At 47.8% G+C, this 21,814-nt stretch overlaps 7 protein-coding genes across 7 annotated transcripts; 3 read left to right on the top strand and 4 right to left on the bottom strand.

The window, feature by feature from the left end:
• Window positions 1-383: 383 nt before the first annotated feature.
• EDB93DRAFT_1075494 (ABC-2 type transporter-domain-containing protein) lies at window positions 384-5,463 on the top strand (the record flags this gene model as incomplete). The annotated part of the gene is made up of 19 exons (XM_041445166.1): window positions 384-645; window positions 696-1,125; window positions 1,175-1,434; window positions 1,481-1,799; window positions 1,852-1,947; window positions 1,998-2,219; window positions 2,278-2,473; window positions 2,522-2,737; window positions 2,797-3,180; window positions 3,234-3,337; window positions 3,386-3,502; window positions 3,558-3,672; window positions 3,726-3,841; window positions 3,889-4,053; window positions 4,103-4,454; window positions 4,508-4,872; window positions 4,926-5,023; window positions 5,075-5,331; window positions 5,389-5,463. 19 exons carry the CDS (start codon window positions 384-386, stop codon window positions 5,461-5,463), a joined length of 4,149 nt encoding a protein of 1,382 aa, XP_041312987.1.
• A 124-nt stretch (window positions 5,464-5,587) lies between these two features.
• Window positions 5,588-8,211, bottom strand: EDB93DRAFT_275115 (uncharacterized protein). The gene is made up of 10 exons (XM_041455931.1): window positions 7,763-8,211; window positions 7,396-7,696; window positions 7,271-7,347; window positions 7,121-7,215; window positions 7,005-7,064; window positions 6,893-6,949; window positions 6,562-6,839; window positions 6,142-6,513; window positions 6,049-6,093; window positions 5,588-5,999 (listed from the first exon to the last, which is right to left on the bottom strand). Exons 1-10 carry the CDS (start codon window positions 7,813-7,815, stop codon window positions 5,712-5,714), a joined length of 1,626 nt encoding a protein of 541 aa, XP_041312986.1. The 5' UTR covers window positions 7,816-8,211; the 3' UTR covers window positions 5,588-5,711.
• Window positions 8,212-8,801: 590 nt separating this feature from the next.
• Window positions 8,802-9,754, top strand: EDB93DRAFT_1099647 (uncharacterized protein; the record flags this gene model as incomplete). The annotated part of the gene is made up of 5 exons (XM_041446934.1): window positions 8,802-8,954; window positions 9,019-9,075; window positions 9,117-9,172; window positions 9,336-9,637; window positions 9,693-9,754. 5 exons carry the CDS (start codon window positions 8,802-8,804, stop codon window positions 9,752-9,754), a joined length of 630 nt encoding a protein of 209 aa, XP_041312985.1.
• Window positions 9,755-9,920: 166 nt separating this feature from the next.
• On the bottom strand, window positions 9,921-12,297 carry EDB93DRAFT_1324706 (uncharacterized protein; the record flags this gene model as incomplete). The annotated part of the gene is made up of 10 exons (XM_041455018.1): window positions 9,921-10,463; window positions 10,514-10,558; window positions 10,614-10,985; window positions 11,034-11,311; window positions 11,365-11,421; window positions 11,478-11,537; window positions 11,594-11,682; window positions 11,735-11,811; window positions 11,908-12,188; window positions 12,246-12,297. The coding sequence occupies 10 exons, from the start codon at window positions 12,295-12,297 to the stop codon at window positions 10,107-10,109; spliced, it is 1,668 nt and encodes a 555-aa protein (XP_041312984.1). The 3' UTR covers window positions 9,921-10,106.
• Window positions 12,298-13,865: 1,568 nt separating this feature from the next.
• Window positions 13,866-15,620, bottom strand: EDB93DRAFT_1274538 (4-hydroxybenzoate polyprenyl transferase; the record flags this gene model as incomplete). Its single annotated transcript, XM_041454386.1, has 6 exons — window positions 13,866-14,680; window positions 14,733-14,866; window positions 14,919-15,004; window positions 15,083-15,200; window positions 15,254-15,406; window positions 15,464-15,620. The coding sequence occupies 6 exons, from the start codon at window positions 15,618-15,620 to the stop codon at window positions 14,366-14,368; spliced, it is 963 nt and encodes a 320-aa protein (XP_041312983.1). The 3' UTR covers window positions 13,866-14,365.
• A 2,659-nt stretch (window positions 15,621-18,279) lies between these two features.
• EDB93DRAFT_1114588 (uncharacterized protein) lies at window positions 18,280-19,770 on the bottom strand. Its single transcript, XM_041448249.1, has 6 exons — window positions 19,691-19,770; window positions 19,565-19,619; window positions 19,455-19,512; window positions 19,179-19,401; window positions 18,923-19,126; window positions 18,280-18,869 (listed from the first exon to the last, which is right to left on the bottom strand). Exons 1-6 carry the CDS (start codon window positions 19,740-19,742, stop codon window positions 18,520-18,522), a joined length of 942 nt encoding a protein of 313 aa, XP_041312982.1. The 5' UTR covers window positions 19,743-19,770; the 3' UTR covers window positions 18,280-18,519.
• An 80-nt stretch (window positions 19,771-19,850) lies between these two features.
• On the top strand, window positions 19,851-21,810 carry EDB93DRAFT_1324703 (uncharacterized protein). The gene is made up of 3 exons (XM_041455017.1): window positions 19,851-20,118; window positions 20,173-20,261; window positions 20,320-21,810. Exon 3 carries the CDS (start codon window positions 20,351-20,353, stop codon window positions 21,734-21,736), a length of 1,386 nt encoding a protein of 461 aa, XP_041312981.1. The 5' UTR covers window positions 19,851-20,118; window positions 20,173-20,261; window positions 20,320-20,350; the 3' UTR covers window positions 21,737-21,810.
• Window positions 21,811-21,814: the final 4 nt, after the last annotated feature.

The following is a 21,814-nucleotide window of genomic DNA, read 5'->3' as shown; positions in this document are numbered from 1 at the left end:
CATCAGCCTCGGCCCTTCTGCTATTTAGACGGCAGAGGTAATATCAACAGTTCTTCATCCACCCACCATGGAATTCCCTGGTCAAACGCAAGAAATGGATGCAACTCATGATCAGTCTGCCCACGCTCCCTCGAGAGATGAAGCCCAACCTCGCCTGCCGTTTACCTTCCTCGATCCAGCCAGCATGCACGAGTTGGAACGAACGATGACAGCACGATCTACTCGATCCCACCGTCCGCTAGAAAACTTTCCTCTTCCGCCTTTGCAAAAACCTAAAATGGCCGATAATCGCAAATCCATGATATCTATTGCCATGGAAAGTGGCAGTAGTGCTCAAGATGGCTTTGATTTTGAGCAAACTTTAAAGGACCTCGTTCGACGGTATGTCATTCGCTACCATCTCATCACTGGCTGTAACAACGTATTGTAGACGGGGTGAAGAGTCTATCAAGGACCGTGAGTTGGGCGTGATGTTCAAGGATTTACGCGTAGTTGGCCTTGGAGCACGTGCATCCCTCCAGCCCACAATGGGCTCGATGCTAAATCCCTTGACTGCCTTTGAAAATATCGCAACAATGCGCAATCCCCCTAACCGTGACATTCTGTCAGGCTTTGAAGGTGTGGTAATGCCAGGAGAGATGTTGCGTAAGTCTAGCTTGTGTTTGACTTGATCATTGTATGCTGACTTCCCCCAGTTGTTCTAGGCCGTCCTGGTGCAGGCTGTAGCACGTTCCTGAAGGTGCTCTCCAATCAGACGTCGGAGTACCAAGCTGTCGAAGGTGACGTATGTTATGACTCCTTCACCCCTGAGGAAATAGCCAAGCAATATCGCGGCGATGTCATCTACTGTCCCGAAGATGACGTCCATTTTCCGACCCTCACAGTTGAGCAGACATTATCCTTCGCAATCAAAACACGTACCCCCCATACGCGGTTCGCCGACCAGTCCCGCGAACAGTTTAATCGCGACGTGGTCGATATCCTAATCAGAATATTCGGACTGCACCACGCACGCAATACCGTCGTTGGGAACGCCGCGATACGAGGTGTATCAGGTGGAGAGAAGAAGCGTGTTTCTATCGCAGAGGCTTTGTCATGCAGAAGTTTAATCAGCTCTTGGGACAAGTTTGTCGTATTTGATTCGTTGTCTGTGATGAGCGCTGATGAGTTCTAGCTCAACCCGTGGTTTGGATTCGTCGACAGCGCTGGAGTTCATTCAGGCACTTCGTATTGGCACTGATATCGGTCGGATCACGACAGTCGTCTCTATTTACCAAGCCGGTGAACAGTTATATAATCTGTTTGACAAGGTATGCGTAATCTCCGAAGGCCGAATGGTCTACTTTGGGCCAGCAAAAGAGGCGCGCCAATATTTCATAAATATGGGATATGAACCTTACCACCGGCAAACGACTTCTGATTTCCTTGTTTCTGGTGCGTATCAGTGTAATGGTCCTCATCGTGATCTGAGATTTTCCAGTCACGGATCCGAATGCGAGAAACTTCCGCACTGATGTTGAAGGATCAATACCCAGAACGGCCGAGGAAATGGCAGCTTATTTCCTCTCATCTCCGCTAGGGCAAGCAAACCGTCAATCAATCGATCATTATCGCAACCACTACGTAGGCAAACCCGAACGCAGGGAGGCATACAGACTTAGTGCAGTGATGGAGCATGCAACTTCTGCACCTAAGAGTAACTCCTATACGATATCAATCCCAATGCAAGTCAGGGCAGTAATGGTCCGCCGTGTTCAGATAATAAAGGGCGATGTCGGGGCCCAAGTGGTGCAACTTGTGTGCGTACCAATTATATGCTTATGTTGACATAACGTGTTGATGCTTCCTAAGTGCACAAATATTCCAAGCTATCGTGATGGGCACCGTCTTCTACGACCTCCCTGATGCAACTTCTGGTTACTTCTCTCGCGGGGGCATCTTATTTTTGTTTGTTCTTCTGTATTCTTCTGGTCACCATGTTCCTAATAAGGCTATAGTGCATTGTTTTTTGGCGCTTTATCCGCTATGGCAGAAATACCTGCTCTCTATGCTCAACGTCCCATAGTTCTCCGTCACCACAAAGCAGCGATGTATTATCCATTCATCGAGAGTCTGGCTCACACAGTTGTCGATATACCAATTACGTTCGTCATCCAGGGCGTTTTCTCTGTACTTCTCTACTTCCTGGTCGATCTTCAGAGGACAGCATCGCAGTTCTTGTCAGTGGTTTCCTGTATACAAGTTTACGGTACTGATTTGATACGCCTTTTCCGACAGCATATTCTTCTTAGTGGTATTCACGATGACGACCGCCATGAAAGGATTTTTCAGGCTGGTCGCTGCTGCTTTCAAAGAAGAGTCTAGTGCTACATCAGTAGCTGGAATCGGTGTTTTGGTCTTCTCGCTGTACACCGGTTACACTATTCCTAAGCTCAACATCCCGGGCGCCCTGCGCTGGATCACTTACTTGAATGTAGGATGACTTATTTTTTTCAAGTGCCATACTGAGACATCTTTTCAGCCTCTCGGATACGGATTTGAATCATTGATGATGAACGAATTCCACACTTTGAACGGGACATGCTCCACCTTAGTCCCTCAGGGTCCTGGATATGAAAATGTATCGCTAGCTAATCAGGTCTGCACCACAGTTGGGGCTCAGCCTGGAATGCCAACTGTCAACGGTAACACCTTCACCTACCTATCTTACGATTACAAGTACAGCGATCTTTGGCGCGTAGGTCCCAATATGGTCTTCTAATGTGACTCATGACAGCTTAATTTATTTTTTATCAGGATTACGGTATCATCTGTGCATTCGGTGTCGCCTTCCTTATGATGTTGCTCTTCGCAACCGAATTCAACACCGGGTCTGCATTCGATTCTGCTGTCACTCTCTTCAAACCTTCAAAGGGCGCAGGGTCTGTTGGACCCGCCAGTGTACGCAGAGATGAGGAAAAAGCGCAACCATCAGCACCACCTAATGAAAACGCACACAAGGAGAGCAGGGCATCTGACGGAAAGAAGAAACATGCGCCTCCAGATATCTTCACCTGGCACCATGTGCAGTATGTCGTACCAATTTCAGGGGGATCAGAGAGGAGGTTATTAGACGATGTCTCTGGTTATGTCGCCCCTGGCAAGCTCACCGCCCTCATGGGCGAATCGGGTGCAGGAAAGGTTATCGTCATATTACTGCTCAACCTCGCTGTAGACTGATCAGAACGTGATAGACTACTCTGCTCAATGTCCTTGCCCAGCGCGTCGATGTTGGTGTCGTTTCAGGCGACCGTTTCATCAACGGACAACCACTTCCCGCAGATTTCCAAGCGCAAACGTAGGTGAAAGCCAAGTCGTCAGTGGGCAACACTAAGAACTGGTTTAGGGGATATTGTCAACAGATGGATACCCATCTACCCCAAGCCACTGTTCGGGAAGCCATTCTTTCTTCAGCTCATCTTAGACAATCGGAATTTGTCCCTATGGAGGAGATTCAAGCCCAGTATGTCCCCCTCTTCTACGTTGCACCATTAACAATTCCGACTGACACCATTCAGCGTTGACAAGTGCCTCCAAATGTGTGGTCTCCAATCCTATGCAAACGCAGTTGTGGGCACATTAGGCGTTGAACATAAAAAGCGCACCACAATAGCTGTTGAACTAGCCGCGAAGGTATGTACGTCTTTGAAGATGTAGCATCCTCTTCTAACTTAGCCTGCCAACAGCCCAAGCTTCTTCTTTTCCTTGATGAACCTACGTCTGGTCTCGATTCCCAATCAGCTTGGGCCATCATAACATTCCTCCGTGAGCTTGCCGATAGTGGACAAGCCATCTTGTGCACGTGAGTTTGTATGTGTCTGATAGCGTTCTCATTCTGAACTCGATTAGCATTCACCAACCTTCCGGGGAGCTTTTCCAGTTATTTGACAAACTTCTCCTCCTTCGCAAGGGCGGCCAAACCGTCTATTTTGGTGACATTGGGGACAAATCTTCTACGATGTTGAAATATTTCGAGTGTAATGGGGCCCCACCCTGTGATGAGGATGCGAACCCGTAAGTTCTTTGTTGGTTTAGAGGCATTCGTGAAATTGAGCTATGGCAGTGCGGAATACATGCTTGATGTCATTGGTGCTGGAGCGACCGCGAGCACATCTATTGATTGGCATAACGTCTGGCGAATTTCGCCAGAAGCTGCCGCCCTTGAAGAAGAGCTTGGGCGCATTCATGCTGAAGGTCGATCTCGTCCCGTTGTCCAGACAGAGCTACGCACACAGTTTGCTACTTCATGGAAGCACCAGACCATTGCTCTTACACAACGCAACTTCCAAGTATATTGGCGGAATCCAACCTACTTGATGGCAAAGCTCGTTCTCAATATCGCTGGCGGGCTATTGATCGGCTTCACATTCTTCAAGACGAAAGACTCCCTCCAGGGTACACAAAACAAACTCTTCGTATGACTTTCGACATTAGATGAACCAGCTTTGTTCGCTAATCAGTTTCATAGTCAATTTTCTTGGCCACGATTTTGTGTGTCCCCATTTCTCAACAGATGCAGGCGATCTACATCGACATTCGGTCAATTTACGAGGTCCGGGAACGCCAGAGTAGGATGTACAAGTGGAGTGCTCTCGTCACTTCTCAAATCCTCGTTGAGATACCTTGGAACATTTTCTGCTCGTCGATCTTCTTTGTTTGCTGGTACTGGACAGTCGGATTCCACAACGACCGGGCCGGATACACCTATCTGATGTATGGCGTCGTATTCCCGCTCTATTACACGACAGTCGCACTTGCAATTGCTTCCATGGCTCCAACTGCATTTATTGCCTCGTTGTTGTTCAGCACACTCTTCTCATTTGTCGTGATATTGTAAGTCAGATTCCTTAACGGATAACATCGCTGTTTGCTGATCTATGGTGTAGTAACGGTGTCCTGCAGCCATTCCGTGCATTGGGTTGGTGGCGGTGGATGTATAGGGTTTCACCTTTCACCTATCTCATTGAAGGCCTTTTCGGTCAAGGTTTGTACTTACTTAGTTCTGGCTTCGGTATTGAGCTCAACTCCCTCTTAGCGGTTGGCGGACAGGAGATTGTTTGCGCGTCAACGGAATTTGTTCCGATTGTTCCTCCCACGGGACTCACGTGTGCTGATTATATGGATCCTTTCATGTCTTATGCGGGCGGATATCTAGCAAATCCCAATGCGACATCGAACTGCCTCTACTGTCCGTTCCAGACGACGGACCAGTACATGTATACTGGATTCAATATTCAGTATTCTCACCGCTGGCGCGACGTTGGTATCATGCTTGGTGTCACCGTGTTTAATGTGAGTCGCATCCTTTACTGCTCACTCTGGGTATTCACGAACCAATTTACTTCCAAGGTCGCTGCAATTTTCACTCTCACCTACGTATTTCGTATCCGGAAGGGTAATTTTTTGCCTTCACTCAAGCTGTAACACAAGGGTTATGTAGAATGAAATGTCAGGGCACCTGAATAATATCAGGAGCTTTGTGTTGTATACATATGTACAGATTCCGTGCAATGTGTTCTACTTGCTATGTAATCGACAAGTGTATTGCAATGGTCAACTTGAATCCCTCGCTTTCTGAAGTGTAATCCTGTCCGTAGAGTCACTACATGGACGGACGATCAACCGCCAATCGCACCCTCTTCAAAAACGGCGTGCTCTAGCAAAGAACGACCTCATCTCCTGCGATATAGACCCAAGGGGTGATTGTTTTCCTGTGGCGAGGTCTTCTTGCCCATGATCAAGAACTTGAAGAACATGATAATTATACGAGAAAAGAATAACACAGGCCAAGCAGCCCTCTGCCACATGTTAGCTCCGTCCTTGTGGATCGTCTTGTTTGGTTGTACAGCGATAACGACCCATGTCGTGACCGAAGTCAATAAGAATGACACCCAAATATAGCGTTTGATCGACTCTAGGGAACCGGAATTTATTTCGCGCACGTTCATTCCAAAGACCGACTGCTCAAATCAGTGAGTGCTTCTGTGTGTAATACATCCAAATACATACCGCGGTGAAACTGGCGGGCAAAAAGATCATGGTCAGGTATGATATCTGCAGAAGGTATGAGCTTTGTCAGTGTACACGTAGCTGCCAGCGTACCTGTTTCATCGCTGCAGAGTCTCGAAGGGTTGCCTCCGTCATCTCATGCGTTTCATAGCTATCCACAATGTTTACAGTAGCGAATGCCAAATCTGTGGCATTTTTTAATCGATTGATGAACATCTCACATCTCCTGTGCAGCCTGTTGATTTCGGCAAGAAGATTCTTGCATTCTCGATCCATCAATTCTTTTGTAATGTCCCTATTCCCTGAATCTGCCATTGCAGGATTTCGAGTCTCCTTAACAAGATCGACCGATACCTCGAAATCATGAAGAAGAGTTTGGTACTGGAGGAGGTGCGCCAGAAGGCTGTGGAGGTCATAGTTGAGGTCGTCCATAGCTTTGAAGTTGTAGTCATTTAGAATTACCTCCTGAGGATGATGAGCCTTCTCCACGACTCGAACAAATTGCATACATACCAAATCCTTGATGCGGTTATACAGCACTTCAAATGTTTCATCCCATGCATACAGCGCGTACCACAAGATTGCTAGAAAGAAAAAGGTTGGATCTTCGGATGCTTCGAATATCTTATTCCAGTAAACACTTCCACCTGCCCGTTCCATGACTTGATACAAGCGCTTGGCGGTGGTGCGATCAGGCAGCGTAGGATGATACGATATGATTGTGGAGGAGTTCTTGTCACGGATCATATGAATTGCCAGAAGGTCGATGAGGAGGATTTGAACATGTTCGCCTATAATGAAAGGGCTCAGACAAAACCGTGAAGTAAAGTCAAGTGTGGATTACCGTCGGGTAGGTGAAGGGGTGACATGACATCTATAGTATTCTTCTTCCCTTTCCGTTCTGTATGTTTTGTGATGAGAAACAGTCAACTATCGAACAAATAATAAACACATACTTGGTAAGTTAGAAGGCCTTTTCTTCGTGGTCCGAATAAAAGGAAGGATAACTGTGATATCTACTCGGAAAACCAAATTGACGATCTCTGGACCAAAAGGCAATCATCAGACGTACGATCCCCAGATCCATTTCGAACGTCTTCAAGTTCACGGTATCGCGAAGGAATCCAGTTTGTGGAGGATGAGAAGAAGAAAGGCTCGACGTTATACCTAAAAAAGGATATTTCAGCGCCGAAATTCAAGCCGGCCCGCCGGGAGCACGAACTTTGTCCCCAACATCTTCAAAACGGATTGCGACAAGTTATCCACAAATAACGCTCGAACGCGGATGTTCTTCCGATCCTGCTAGTGATTGTAGTCACGATCACTCTGGGTAAAAGTAATACTTGCCTCGTTCTGTAACTTCAACCAGAATTCGGTTTCATTCTCTTTCGACACCTGCTCTTTCTCGCGTGTTTTGAATTCACCGTCGCCTGTCAAGTCAATGCTATATACGACGCATGTCGCATTGCGTGCACATTGCGTTAACATCTTGCTTCGTGCCACTGGACCTGGACTCCAGTTGCCGAAAAGTTCTTGTGGGTATCCGCGCCATTCATGTTCACCCTTTCGAAATGGCAGCTCAGAGAGTGAAAGGTCGACGTTGAAATCCAACCAAGGCCATGGTCCAGAGGGTGCTGCATGACGATATCTGAACCAAGAGTCAAGGGCATGTCTTCCTGAATATTTGAATGATGGGAAAGATGAGAACTCTTACACCGGTACTGGAATCGAACTTGTCTCCGTGTCTACTGCCGTATTTGATGACATGCCAGGTAGTCAAAGTCTCAGTGTTGTGTCTGTTAGGAGGGGTGTATTCACCCATGGGCGAGATGTTGGTGCGCCTGAAATACTCATTCACTAGCGCCAGCGCTGGGTCACATACTGCAGGGTTCGGATCACCCATCAAACTAGCTGCGCAGCATTCAGCGATGGTTTTCAAGAACATTTCGTTTTAGGTATCTCCGTCATTAGCGGTAATCAATCCAGTGTTGCAGTGACACAGCGAGGAAACTGACATTTTACTACCCTTTGCCGCCAGTGAAATTACGTTCAAAAGGAATTTTAGAGTGCTCTGGGATGCTCTACCCTAGGTCTGGAATGCTCTAGCCAGGTCCAGATCGGCTTTTGATTGAAATCTTGTAAGAGGTAACGTGTTGACTCCTCCACTTTGTGATAGGCGCTCACAGCAATGAGGTTATTCGGGCCTTATCATCTAAGGAACCTGCTAGACGACTGACAAGCTTCTGCCCCTGGGCTGAAAAAAATTGTTTGCGACTGTACTATGTACTAGAAACATGGGTAAAATTTACTTTTGTCACACTGGCGGCTTGTCTGCAGTGCATGAAGAAGACTTTTTACTGTCCCTACCAATGCGTATTGGCAGCTCTTCTCTGAGCCCTCATAAGCAGGGAGACCATGGCTGGTGGCTGCATGGGCAGGTTCAGTGATACATGTGACCAAGATAGGTTGTAATGGGACCCGAGAAACATGAGGTGAGTTGATGGTGGCGCTATCAAACCAGGCTCATATGATATTACTAGGGAGTCACTTGAGCGATTTTCACGGATGGAGAGTTGCTTCTGAAAAACGATTCAGCATAAAAATGGATGAATCGTGTGAAATATGATGTGCATATACTAGTAGCGAATCGCTGAAACACCTCAAGAGGCGCTCCACCTCTTGCTCTGACCTTGATAAAAACATGCATGTTATTTGAGTAAAACATACTTTTTGGTTTTCAGCCACATGATGATATGGACCCTTACGCGGGCAATTATCTAGCAAGCCTCGATGCGACATCAAACTGCCTCTACTGTCCAATCCAGACGACAGACCAGTACATGTATACTGGATTCAATATCGAGTATTCTCACCACTGGCACGATGTTGGTATGACCGTGTTTAATGTGAGTCGTGTCTTTTGTTACTCCGAGTCACCCTGGGTATTCACGAACATATTTTATTTTCAAGGTCGCTGCAATTTTCACTCTCACTCATGGTATAGCACGGGTATATGCTACATCGCAGGTATAGGGGTCACGGATATGGCGGGTACGGGTGCGGTGTAGAGATGTGGTACCGGTCATATCATACCCGTTAGCATGGTATACGGCTATGTTCACAGGTATGTTGCCGCACTTCTCCGCAGTGTTATACATTGGACATGACAAAGATTCGGCACTCACTGTGATCCTTATTTTTCGGAGGTCGTTGACTGCAACCGTGACCCGCTGCTTTGATCCTATCTCTCGCTGCTTCAATGATAACTCGGTGATTCAACAGTATAGGGTGAGGACAGACTCTACATTTCTCAATGTTCCCACCATTCACTCCATCATTGTGGTCAATAAGTCTACTGCCAATGACATGGCCTCGCTCGCTGAGTCTACCCCAACACGTTCAGAAACTTCAAACATATCATCGTCGAGTCTGCAGTCCATAGCGGATAATGTTGCAAAAAGTGTCAGGTTTATCCTTCCACAGGTCGAAGCAACCCCCTCCGAGTTGCACTACGCGGCTCCGAAAGTAATTGATGTTGATGACAATGATGCAGCTCCTGCCAGCGAACAGGATGACGAAGCTGATCTAAGTATGTGAACTCACTGCTCGCGTCTGCATGGACCTTGATTGATTTTCACTCACAGACGCACTCAAGAAAACTCGGTGTTCAGCCGTCTATTGGAAAATGAGAAGACGAGAGCGTTAGGTGAGGTAGTATCACTATTTCTTGTTTGTGTACCCGCAGGTTATTAGTATCGGTATGGTGTTAATCCTCCGACCCGCGGGTATACGCGTGCTATACCCTACTCTACTCCCACCTACGTATTTCACATTCGGAAGGGTGATCTTTTGCTTCACTCAAGCTGTAACATAAGGGTCATGTAGAATGAAATGTCGGGGCACATGAATGATATCAGGATCTTTGTGATGTATGTACAGATTTCGTGCAATGTGTTCTACCTGCTATGTAATTGTTAAGTGGATTGCAATGGTCAACTCGGGTCCCTCGCATTCTGAAGTGTGTACCCGGAAACACTCACGAGTCACTACATAGACGATCAACCGCCAATTGTAACCCGTTCAAGAACAACGTCCCCTAACTTCAACGAAGAAGAAAGACGAGTTCTGCTGTTGTGATATGAACCCAAGGGGATGTCATCTTCCTGTGGCGAGGTCTTCTTGCCCTTGATCGAGAAAGACTTGAAGTACTCAATAATGATACGAGAGAGGAAAAATACAGGCCAAGCAGCCCTCCGCCAAACGCCAGCTCCATCCTCGTGTATTTTAGTGTATGGTTGTACAGCGACAACGACCCATGTCGTGACAAGAGTCAGTAAGAAAGACACCCAAACGTAGCGTTTGATCGACTCTAGAGAACCAGGATTAATTTCGCGCACGTTCATTCCAAAGACCGACTGTTCAATTAGTGAGTGCTTCTGTGTGTGTTATACATCCAAATACATACCGCAGTGAAACTGGCGGGCAAGAAGATCATGGTCAGGTATGATATCTGCAGAAGGCATGAGCTTTGGCAGTGTACATGTGGCATGTAGCTGCCAGCGTACCTGTTTCATCGCTGCAGAGTCTCGAAGTGTTGCCCTCGTTAACGTGGATGTTTGACGGCTATCCTGGATGTTTACAGTCGCAAATGCCAAATCTGTGGCATTCTTTAATCGACTGATGAACATCCCACATCTCCTGTGCAACCTGTCGATTTCGGCAAGAAGGTTCTTGCATTCTCGCTCCATCAATTCTTTTGTGGTGCGCATATTGTCTGAATGTTCCATCGCAGGGTTCGGCGTCTCCTCGACAAATTTGACCGATATCTCGAAATCATGAAGGAGAGTTTGGTACTGGAGGAGGTGCGCCAGAAGGCTATGGAGGTCATAGTTGAGTTCGTCCATAGCTTTGAAGTTGTAGTCATTCAATATGACCTCCTGGGAATGATGAGCCTTCTCCGCAACTCGAACAAATTGCATACATACCAACTCTTTGATGTGGTTATATAGCACTTCAAATGTTTCATCCCACGCATATAGCGCGTACCACAAGATTGCCAAAAAGAAAAAGGTTGGATCTTCGGATGCCTTGAATATTTTACTCCAGTAAACACTTCCACCTGCGCGCTCCATAACTTGATACAAGCGCTCGGCGGTAGTGCGATCAGGCAGCGTAGGATGATACGATATGATTGTGGAGGATTTCTTGTCACGGATCATATGAATCGCCAGAAGGTCGATGAGAAGGATTTGAACATGTTCGCCTATAACAAAAGGAGTCAGACAAAACCGTGCGGTAAAGGCAAGGGTCGGTTACCGTCGTGTAGGTGAAGGGGTGACATGACATCTATGGTATCCCTCCTTCTTTTCTGTTCTGTACGTTTTGTGATGAGAAACAGTCAAACTATTGAACAAATAACAAACACATACTTGGTAAGCTAGAAGGCCTTTTCTCCGTGGTTCGAATAAAAGGAAGGATAACTGTGATATCTACCCGGAGAAATAAATTGAGAACCTCTGGATCAAAAGGCAGTCATCAGACGTACGATCCCCAGACCCATGTCGAACGTCTTCCCGGTATCGCGAAGGGATCCAGTTTGTAGAGGATGAGAAGAAGAAAGGCTCGACGATATACCTATAAAAGGATATTTCAGTGCCGAAATTCAAGCCGGCCCGGGAGCACGAACTTTGTTCCCAACATCTTCAAAACGGGTTCCGACAAGTTATCCACGAATAATGCTCGAACGCGGATGTTCTTCCGATCCTGCTAGTGGTTGTAGTCACGATCACTCTGGGTGAAGGTAATACTTGCCTCGTTCTGTAAATTTGACCAGAATTTGGTTTCATTCCCTTCCGGCACCTGCTGTTTCTCGCGTGTTTTGAATTCACCGTCGCCTGTCAAGTCAATGCCATACACGACGCATGTCTCATTATTGAGTGCACATTGCGTTAACATCTTGCTTCGTTTCACTGGATTTGGACTCCAGTTGCCGAAAAGTTCTTGTGGGTATCCGCGCCATTCATGTTCACCCTTTCGAAATGGCGGCTCAGATAATGCAAGGTCGACGTTGAAATCCAACCAAGGCCATGGTCCAGAGGGCGCTGCATGACGATATCTGAACCAATCAAGCACACGTCTTCCTGAATATATGAATGGTAGGAAGGATGATAGCTCTTACACTGGTACTGGAATCGAACTTGTCTCATGATCAGCGTCTACTGCCGTATTTGATGTCTTGCTGAATGACATGTCAGGGAACAGGTAGTAAAAGTCTAGTCAGTTTTGTGTCTGTTGGGGGGATGTATTTACCCGTGGGCGAGATGTTGGTGGGCTGAAATACCCATCCTCTAGCGCCGGCACTGAGTCGTACACTGTTCGGATCTTCAAAACCAGCTGCTCGGCGCTAGCGCTCAAACGTTCGTTTGCAGAAAACATTCCATTTCAGGTCTCTCCGTTATAAGCGGCAATCAATTCAGTGCTGCGGAAAGCCTCGCGTATGACACAGCGAGGAAACTGACCTAGTAAAATTACATTTGCTAGAGTGCTCTGGAACGGTCCAGATCTGCTTTTGATTAAAATCTTGTAAGAGGTAACGTGCTGATTCCCCCGGTATGTGATAGGCGCTCGCAGGAATTAGGTTACCTAGGCCTTTATGACCTAAGGAACCTGCTAGAAGACTGACACGCTTCTGCCCCCCCTCGTGTGTTGCGGCTGTACTATGTAGTACTAGAAACACAGGTAAAATCAGCTTCTGTCATACTGGCAGCTTGTCTGCGGTGCATGAAGGCTTTTTACTGTCTCTACCAATGTGCATTACCGGCTCTTCTCTTTGTAAGCCCTCATAGTGCATGGCTGATGGCTGTATGGGCAGGTTTCAGTTATACACGCGAGAAGATAGCAAGCACGAGGTAAGTTGACGGTGGCGCTGTTGAAGCAGGCTCATATGAACTTATTGGGGAGTCACTGGGCAATTGAGAGTTGGTTCCGAAAGACGATCCAGCATCAAATGAATGAATCGTGTGAAGCATGGTGTGCATATAGTGAAGCGCTGAAACGCCTCTTGCTCCGACCTTGATGAAACATAAATCAATAATATATAGCCTGCTCGTCGTAGTCCTTCACCTGTAATGTATCTTTGATATCCGCTATGGCAAATACAAAGCCCTGAAGTCAAACCTACCCCCAAAACGGCGAAGGCCAAGATTTGAAGTCAAGCACGGTCACCCTCATCACACGGACTCGACATGTCACTATATAATCCACAAGAAAACGTATCAGTAACTCAGGTTTCTATTGATGACATGACAAGCACCTAAGGTAGGCGGGAGTAAGCCTCTTGCGAATAGGGCTATGTCCAACATAGGCACAAATGCAAAGTGAGCTTGCAGTCGCCGAAACAATTACTTACGAGAGACGCCACCAAAGTGAGTGCAAGCTGGCCACACGCAAAGATCGTGATGCAGATGGCAGTCACACTCGTTGCAGTCTTCCAGTACAGAAATTGCAGCAGTAGCAGCCCGGAGAAGACATGCCTGGAGCGCCTCCTTGATAATGCCATGCAAAAGTATCAACCGCTTGCACAATGACGATGAGATGTTCGCAAACCGTGCACTCAGTGTAACACGGTGCCTCGGCAGCAGAAAATGCGCGCGAACAAGGATTTCAAGACGAAAGGTGTGTCGACCGACACATTCCATAATAGATCCTAGACAGAGAAGATCAATCTTGGGGCACTCCCTGGAATTTATGAATGTCCAGTGTATAATACGTAATCGCTTCCAGTGACCACTGACGTACTAAGTTCGGGCTGCCTGAACTGGCTTCTGGTTGGATATTTTAGGTTAAAAGTGGGGCACATATATTCTTTAATTCGTATCTCATTATTGAGTCTTGTACTTACCTCGCACAGGCTCGCATCTATCGGATTGCAGACTCCAGATTAAATCTTATGGCTATGTATACGTCCACCGGTCAACCGTAATACCCATCGCCTATATACACTACATCACAAAGACGGAACCTGGCAACCTCAGAGCAATTAAACGTACATGCTGTGTCTTGATCACCCCGCATCACTCGGCACATGAACGTAAACAATATATATATATCATCTACGCCATTCAATCGATCTATCCAATTTGATACTTTTTGTACAGCCAATCCTAGTTCGGGTGCCTCATAAGATGGTGCCATTCCGATTTATATGCTTGACCTCATGGAGGTCATGGTCGTCACCATGAAATACATCTCTACGGCGCACGATAAAGTGTATTGCGAGTAAAAGAAAAATCAGAAATATCGAAGAAAAGCATTGCATCTAGAATTGCTGAGTTTTGAGAACAAAGTCGGCGAAAGCTCCCGCCCAGACCCAGAAGCCGAACCAAGCGTTACTGAGAAGAGTAGCGTCGCAGCTCTCCTTGTTTTCAAAGTCTGTCCTGGCAAGGAGTCGGGCAAGATGAAGTCCGCCCATAGCAACGCCGGCGAAGAATGGCAAGCCATGGCCATTGCAGTATCCAGCGTACGACACCAGAGAACAAACAATGAGGGAGAACAGCGCGAGAATAGGGCGGATCTGATCTCCAAAGATAATGGTGGTGGAGCGCACGCCATATTTGGCGTCTTCATCTCTGTCCTGATTTCGTTGGATCAGCTGATGAGCACGGACAGTAACGGAGGATCCTTACTTGACGAGCATAAGAAGTATCGTATACAATTGTCCAACAGGCAGCTCCAAGGTACAGAGGAATGTACACATGCCAGTCAACTGCTCCAACAACTGAAGCCGCACCTAGTAGTGCTCCCCAGTTGAAGCACATGCCTATTTGACGACATTAATAACCGCTGCGGTCTTGAAACTCAGTATAACTTACCAAGCACTGCCTGCGGCCAATTGGTCACCCGCTTCATGGCAGGATACAACACGACCAGGCCCAGGGACGAAAGTCCAAGTCGCAAGCTTGAGACAGAAAAAAATGATAAACATGAGAACTAACGTAAAAAAAAAAAAAAAAAAAATTGCGAAACTCCAACACACCTGTATTCATTCAACTGCATCAACAGCCACACGCCAAGAGCCAGCTGTGGAATAAGGAACACGAATGCCTGGAACATCGAGACATCACCCGAAGCCAAAGGTCGCGTACTTGTTCGCGCTGACAGTGAATGGTTACTAAGAGCCACCACTTGACTGAAATGTACCACTTACGAACGGCAGCGTCGACATCTTTGTCCCACATGTCATTGATCACGCAGCCGGCAGCATGGAACACTTGGGCGGCAGCAAGGAACAATCCGACATAGGTCCACACCGTCGACATCGGTGCGCTGTGTGCGTAGCAGGCCATGGTGACCGACCATGCTGATTATTATTATTCAAGTCAATGGCAGAGACAACAACGTTACAGAAGCTACCCACCACATGGGTAGAACAGCAGGAGTGTTCCAGCAGGATTATGCACTCGTGCCAGATAGAGGTAAGGACGTATGCTTGAAGGAGAATAATCCACCCAAGTTGTGTCCGAAGACGGAGACGAGTGAGCATGCTGCTTGACAGCTGTTGATTTGACCTCCATGGTGAATTAGACAAATAGAGAGATGCGGTGGAAGAGGGAAAGAGAACGGGTTTTTATATTGCATCTTGTTCGCTTCAAGACAAAGTAATAAAATTAAAATATTCACGATATGCCAGCCTGACATCGTGCCACAGTCAATGAAAAAGGGGAGAATCCTTCCGAACAGAACAGAGCCGAGGAAAGATAACAGCCATACATAGCTGGGTTTCAAAATCGGGTCAGCTTCTGTGGGAAACACGAGTTCCTCAACGGTACTAGCGCCAAAGACCTCAACCACTGCTCGGTAAGCGTATTTCCTTGCCATCTTTCAGTCAAAGTTCATCGGTACCGCCCTCGCACGTACCTATCCTGCGCTGTTTTGGCACGTCCATCGCTGGGCTTGCTGCTCCGAATGCTGCCCCCCGCGCTTTCACTTCCTATTGACATCAGCACATATGGACATCGGATGCCATGACACCAATTGGAGTCACCGTCGAGCACATTCATCGGGGCGGCCGTCCCCGTACAGAACTTGGGCGTGTGGTGTGGTCTCTGCTTGACAATTTTTTTTCCCTTTGCATATCATGATGATGAAATCTTAATCATGAACCAACTTGAAGTCTTAGGGCTAGTCACACCAATGGGAATAACTGACGAGGAGTATTGATGGGAAGGAGAGAGGGGATGTTGACTAGCGTGATGAGGATCTAGTGCTAGACCTTGGTGCGGAAGTGCCACCCAGTCCTAACGTGTTGTTCCAAAAAAGAAATCAATCGACAGTAACGGCGGCTGTAGGTCCCAGGAATGGACAGGAGCGAGATTGGTGTCAATGGTTACAGGCATGCAAAGATGTTGTTAGTCAAACTGGTTGTGCCTGGTCCACGGCACAACTCACGCGCGGGGTGGCAAAACCTGGCAAAACTCCAGACTCGGGCGACGCGGAGATGTAACTTAGTTCATAGTTTGAATTAAATGGAACATGAAAATCGACTTCCCAAAATCAAGATGGTGCATGCTGGAGGTAGACTAGAAAGTTTTGCCAGCAAAACTGCTGGTGCCTGGTTTACGGCAGAACTCGCGCGGAGGGTAGCAGAGACTTGCGGAGATGTAACTGGAAACTTGCTGTTACACAGGTAGGTCCTTGAAATTCATGGTCGAGGTCGCACGTGGCATTGCAAAGCACAAGAAATGGGACATAATGATCGCGAAAGGCTCTCGGATTACCTGAATCAGTCAGTAGCTCCATGAGCTGGTGGCCGAGCGGCCTTTCTTGATGGAAAAACCTTCTGATCATTCCCGACTCAAAGTCTTTGCTAACTCAATTCTACGGCATGCAGGCGAAGTAGAGCGCACCTAATCTGGGCACAATACAATCCATGCGACAGTCTGATCTTTCAGTTGACACAATTGAAACGCCCAGCAAAAGTCGTGCAAACCTTTGACACCACAGCGCTGGGAATCTACTAGTCGTTGGCATGTTCACATGCACACTTGTGAAAAGGTTGACATTGTGGTAGAGACTGCACAGGATCTTTAGGCATCCTTGGCGTGGGCACCTTTGCTCTCGACCGAGCCTCATAATGCCGATGGACTGACATTCTTGCCGGTCCGCTTAACAACATTGCTGCCGAATTTGCCGTTCTCGAGTTGAAGACTGAAAAAGTTCAGAACTTTAACGAAGTCCAAGTGCAGGAGGGAAATGCTTTTGATTTTAAGGAGTCGGAATGGGTCGAACAAAACGGATGGGACGACAACAAGTTATCGTTAGGATGGTCGTTTGCCACGGCCACCCCGGACAAAACAACTGGTTTTGCCCAATTCACGGTTGAGCAAATGGAATGCACTGACTCCAGAGGATATTTTGCGCAAAATCCGCGAGCTCGATTGCGGGGTCCAACCTTTAGTAAATTAATGGCGTCAGTTGAACATATGGAAACATGGCTTATCTGAAAGTCTATATCGATAGAGCCGATCTAAAGTTTCGGAATGGACATGGTGCTATCAGGATCTTTGCCTCTAGTCACTCACGCTTACCTGTCTGTCTACTCGCCTGCCAACACCATATCGTTGTCTGCAGTTTCCAGTCTACAATTTCAATGTCCTGCCTCCAGGTGACTAGAGCCATAACGGCAAGCTGACAAGGATGACGATATGGATCGGACGGCGTGATGGTGGCTGACGAAGGCGGCAGGGTTGGTTGCGATGACATACACCTCCCGGAACGTTCCGATCACAGAAGTCATACAGACTGACCACGTGACTCACGTCCTATATCTCGAGCTGCAGTTGCTTCAAGCTTTCATCGTTTGAATACGGACGAGCTGCTGATGCATATAGTCTCGGTCGAAAGGTGGACAACTTATTTGGAATCGATTCTAACACCTCACACAGGATTACGTAAAGCAGTCATGGTGTTGACAGCGTTTAAAACTTTTCAGTGATCTCATCAGCCGTAATCGTGGGTCCCAAAGCAGTTCATTCCGGCAATCACTATCTTGGATGATAAATGCTCTCCTGGAACAGAATTACAGTTGTCCAGATGAGTCCGATAATTGCATGTAGTATCGATTGGTTAACGAATGAAAGCACGGACCTCTCTACGGAACTGAGCTTCATGTGACAATGAATTCAGTCATGTCTGTCCGGTCCAACGTGATCCCATCTTCTGACACGCTGTAGCAACACTGGACCGAACAGTGGCAAATGTCCAAAGCGAACCATCAATGTTGTCAACCGCAATGTTCTTCTACAGGCGAACTGATAGGTGATCCATCAAGGACCCGGACTCGGTCCAATCTTATCATATCTGCAGATACCGAACATGCGTATGGAAGAAGAACATGATTTGTCTAATGGGATTTGCAATTGTCGGACCAGCAATATCAGCGGTGAAAGTCTGTAATTAGACGACAATGTTCTATCAAGACTGCGACAAAGAAGTCTTAGGCCCCCCTTTCGACCATCCAATCAGCTCCCTCATAGCCCGAACACCGATGGGTCCCTTCACATTTTTAGCAGGATCTAGCGAACTGCAGATAGCTTCCGCCAAATGGTCGACCCGAATCGGTGGCACGCTCAGCAGCGTGGCAATAGATACCAATGCAGAAGGCGTCTGCTCCGTCGCCTTTGGAAACACCCTTGTGCCGAGCCACCTCAAGATGGATGCTGGCATCGGTACAAACGACGGCATGCCTGCGTGCATCCACGCAGAAAAGGTAAACAACTTGGCCGGGATGGTCACCGGCCTCGTCTCTGGGTCGTATATCAAAGCTAGACAAGACGAGTCAGCGTCTAGAACCATCCGTCTGAGGATTCATCCTCACAAGGCCGAACGTGCACAGCTCGATACTGTGGATGATCTCTCATGATCTCGTCGATTTTCCTCTCGGCCGCCATTTTTGTCTCTATGTATCGCACTGATACAACAGGCCTGCCAAAGTCCTCCGCGGAGATGTATACGAACGGGCGAACATCCGTGATTCCTTGGCTGGGTTTACTGGCAGTGAATGCCTTGCACATGCGGATGGCTAGTACAACATATGACGACGCGTCGCTGACGTGAAGGCAGCTCGGGCTTACCAGTGTCGCGATTAAGTTTTTCATAGCCTCCTAGATGACGTGCTTCCACCGGGCTGATGCCAGTAATTGACTTGAGCAAGCCTACGAAGTCCTTGTCGTGGAACTGTTTATTGCGTTGCGTGTTATCCAGGAGCGTGCCTATGGTATGCACAACCGCGTTGACGTCAGGCAGAATATCAGCATATGTGTCGGGATTCATGGCGTCAGCTTTTCGCCATTCTACCTCGTGGGCTCTAAGCGTCGAGTATACAATATGAAAAGGAGTTGTCGACGCACCTTTTCCACCCAGTCTGGGGTATGACCTTTTGGGGTGCGGTAAGGTGTCCCAGATGAACTGAACATGCAATATAGCGTCGACAGACAGAGTGGAACGAGTACAGACGCACCTAACACTGGTGACCCCCATGCCCCGCGCAAGAGCGGCCTTGCACACCGCAGAACCTAGAGTGGAACTGGATTAGGCCATCTGCCAGTGGTACTAATAGCTGGACAGAATCAGTTAAGAACCTCACCGACGAACCCATTACCACCCACGACAAGAATTTTTTGGACAGCAGCGGACATAGCGTCAGGTAAGGTAAGTACTAAGAACTAACATTAATATTAATTTGAATTTCAAACTGTTCGACTAAGCCTTTATGTAATACAAGGACAATTGAAAATACATAATTTCCTTCGTCGTACGTAGCGCGCTGTCCATATGCATAATAAGATCAGACCATTAATATGGTCGTCTGCGCGCACTATGCATAATTTTACAATTGTCCCTTCAGTGACTTCCTAACGAAATCAACCCTCATACTAGGAAGATAGTCGTTACCAAAATGTACTTGGGATGCCTAAGTACTGGGAATTCTGTTCAGTTCTGGAAAGACACTTGAGCTTAGGCTCCCGATGTGAACGATATATGTGGTGCAGTGACTTGACTACTATATACTTAGTACGTCCTTGCTGTTTAAGGTGCTGTCTCATTCCTCTGAATCTCGTTTCGCAGATCGTAACTGCGCAAAACTGCGCAGATAGAGCTGCGTTTGGGTTTCTTGGGTCACTCAGCAACGGTACTTGTCACTTGTGTTATACATAGTACGTCTCACAACTCGACATCGTGTCCTCCGCATTTACCAACTGCTCACTTTGACAGTAACAGCGTCGACTTCTTGTGATCAACGCACATGTCCGAAGCCAGCTACCATCATGACTACCATGGTCATCCAGACACACGCTACTACCCTGATCCCGGGGAGCATGCTTCTGGCTCAATACACAGAAACAGATATGACAATCCCAGGCGAATTCGAGACGTATCCTGGGTTAGCCAACAGCCTCCATCCCCAATCAATGACCCATACGCGCGATGGTACCCGCCTCCACCAGACCCCGTAGACCTCCCCACACCCGTATTCCCAGACCAACCGCTCCCCATGGCACATTCCTCACCCATGATGGGGCGTGCTCCGTCTCCTGGCATGAGAATGCCCTCCCCGATGATCGGAGAATACATGACCGTGGAGGACCCTGAGGTCGACGGGGAAGAACTGCCGGAGGACAATGAGGAGATTGACTTTGATTTCTCTAACGCTCCTCAACACCACACAGATGGGTCGAAAGGTGCGCGACGCTGGGTTGGGGGCTTCGTCAAGGGCCTGCGCAAGTTCCCTGGACTGCGCAAATCCTCGCACAGACCATCGCCGTCGAATGACTTTGCATCTTCTCTTGGTGCTCATCATGAGAATGATGTGCAAGTTCCAAATATAGCGAGCTTGCGCTTGCGCCCACTCACACCTACTGGAATAGCGCAGACTGCAGAGCTGATGGACATGCCCCAGCCCTCGTCGTACCCGCGACCATCGCCACAGCATCATGCATATCAGCAGCAGTCGCCTGTACATAGACCACCTCCCCCAGCAGCGTCATCGCCAATGTATTCCCCTGGAGCGGATGTTGTCCCTCAAGTCCTCTCAACAGTTGATGAACGCTCAAGCGAGCAGACTGGACCACATGAGACACATCCGCACCCACACTCCTTCGATGGCCACGCTCATTCTCCCCGTACTCATACGCGTGCCCATTCACATTCATATTCACATTCACATTCACAAACTCATTCTTCAACTGTTCAACCTGTCCACCCCAACACAACTTTCACCGTGACCGACTATGTCACTGTTCCCTCGCCTGACCGGTATTCTCCTCCCCAACCTACGCGCATCAAGCGCTTTCTGCACAGCCTCGACCAGCTCCCCTGGGTCGAGCACGAGCAAATCGTCGATGCCTACTTCCCCGGCCGTTCCTCCCGCCGCCGACGTCACCCAGATTCGCCCGTGGATGACGGAAAAAAACCTGCAGCATCGTGGTACAACAAGCGGCACAATTCCCTCCCAATGGAAATGGGCTATGGACCGGGCAGCGCGCCTCTGATGTATGGATGGCCACCACAGATGCAAAAGGCTTACTCGCACCAAGGAATGGTTACTCCACAGTTTCCACAAGGGTACATGCCTGTACAGCCCGCGTTTGTATACCCTACTACTTTCCTTCAACCGCCGAGGACGTATTAGAGATCCACAGATGTTATATACATAGCTACAACGAGCAACATGAGAGAGTCATGCAATGAAAATATTTTGCATTTTGCA

The sequence above is a fragment of the Suillus bovinus genome (genome assembly GCF_016758785.1).
Source record: "Suillus bovinus strain UH-Sbo-P2 chromosome Unknown EDB93scaffold_2, whole genome shotgun sequence".
Taxonomy (NCBI): domain Eukaryota; kingdom Fungi; phylum Basidiomycota; class Agaricomycetes; order Boletales; family Suillaceae; genus Suillus; species Suillus bovinus.
Note: the sequence above shows the minus strand (reverse complement) of the source record. Positions and strands in the feature narration are given on the sequence as shown.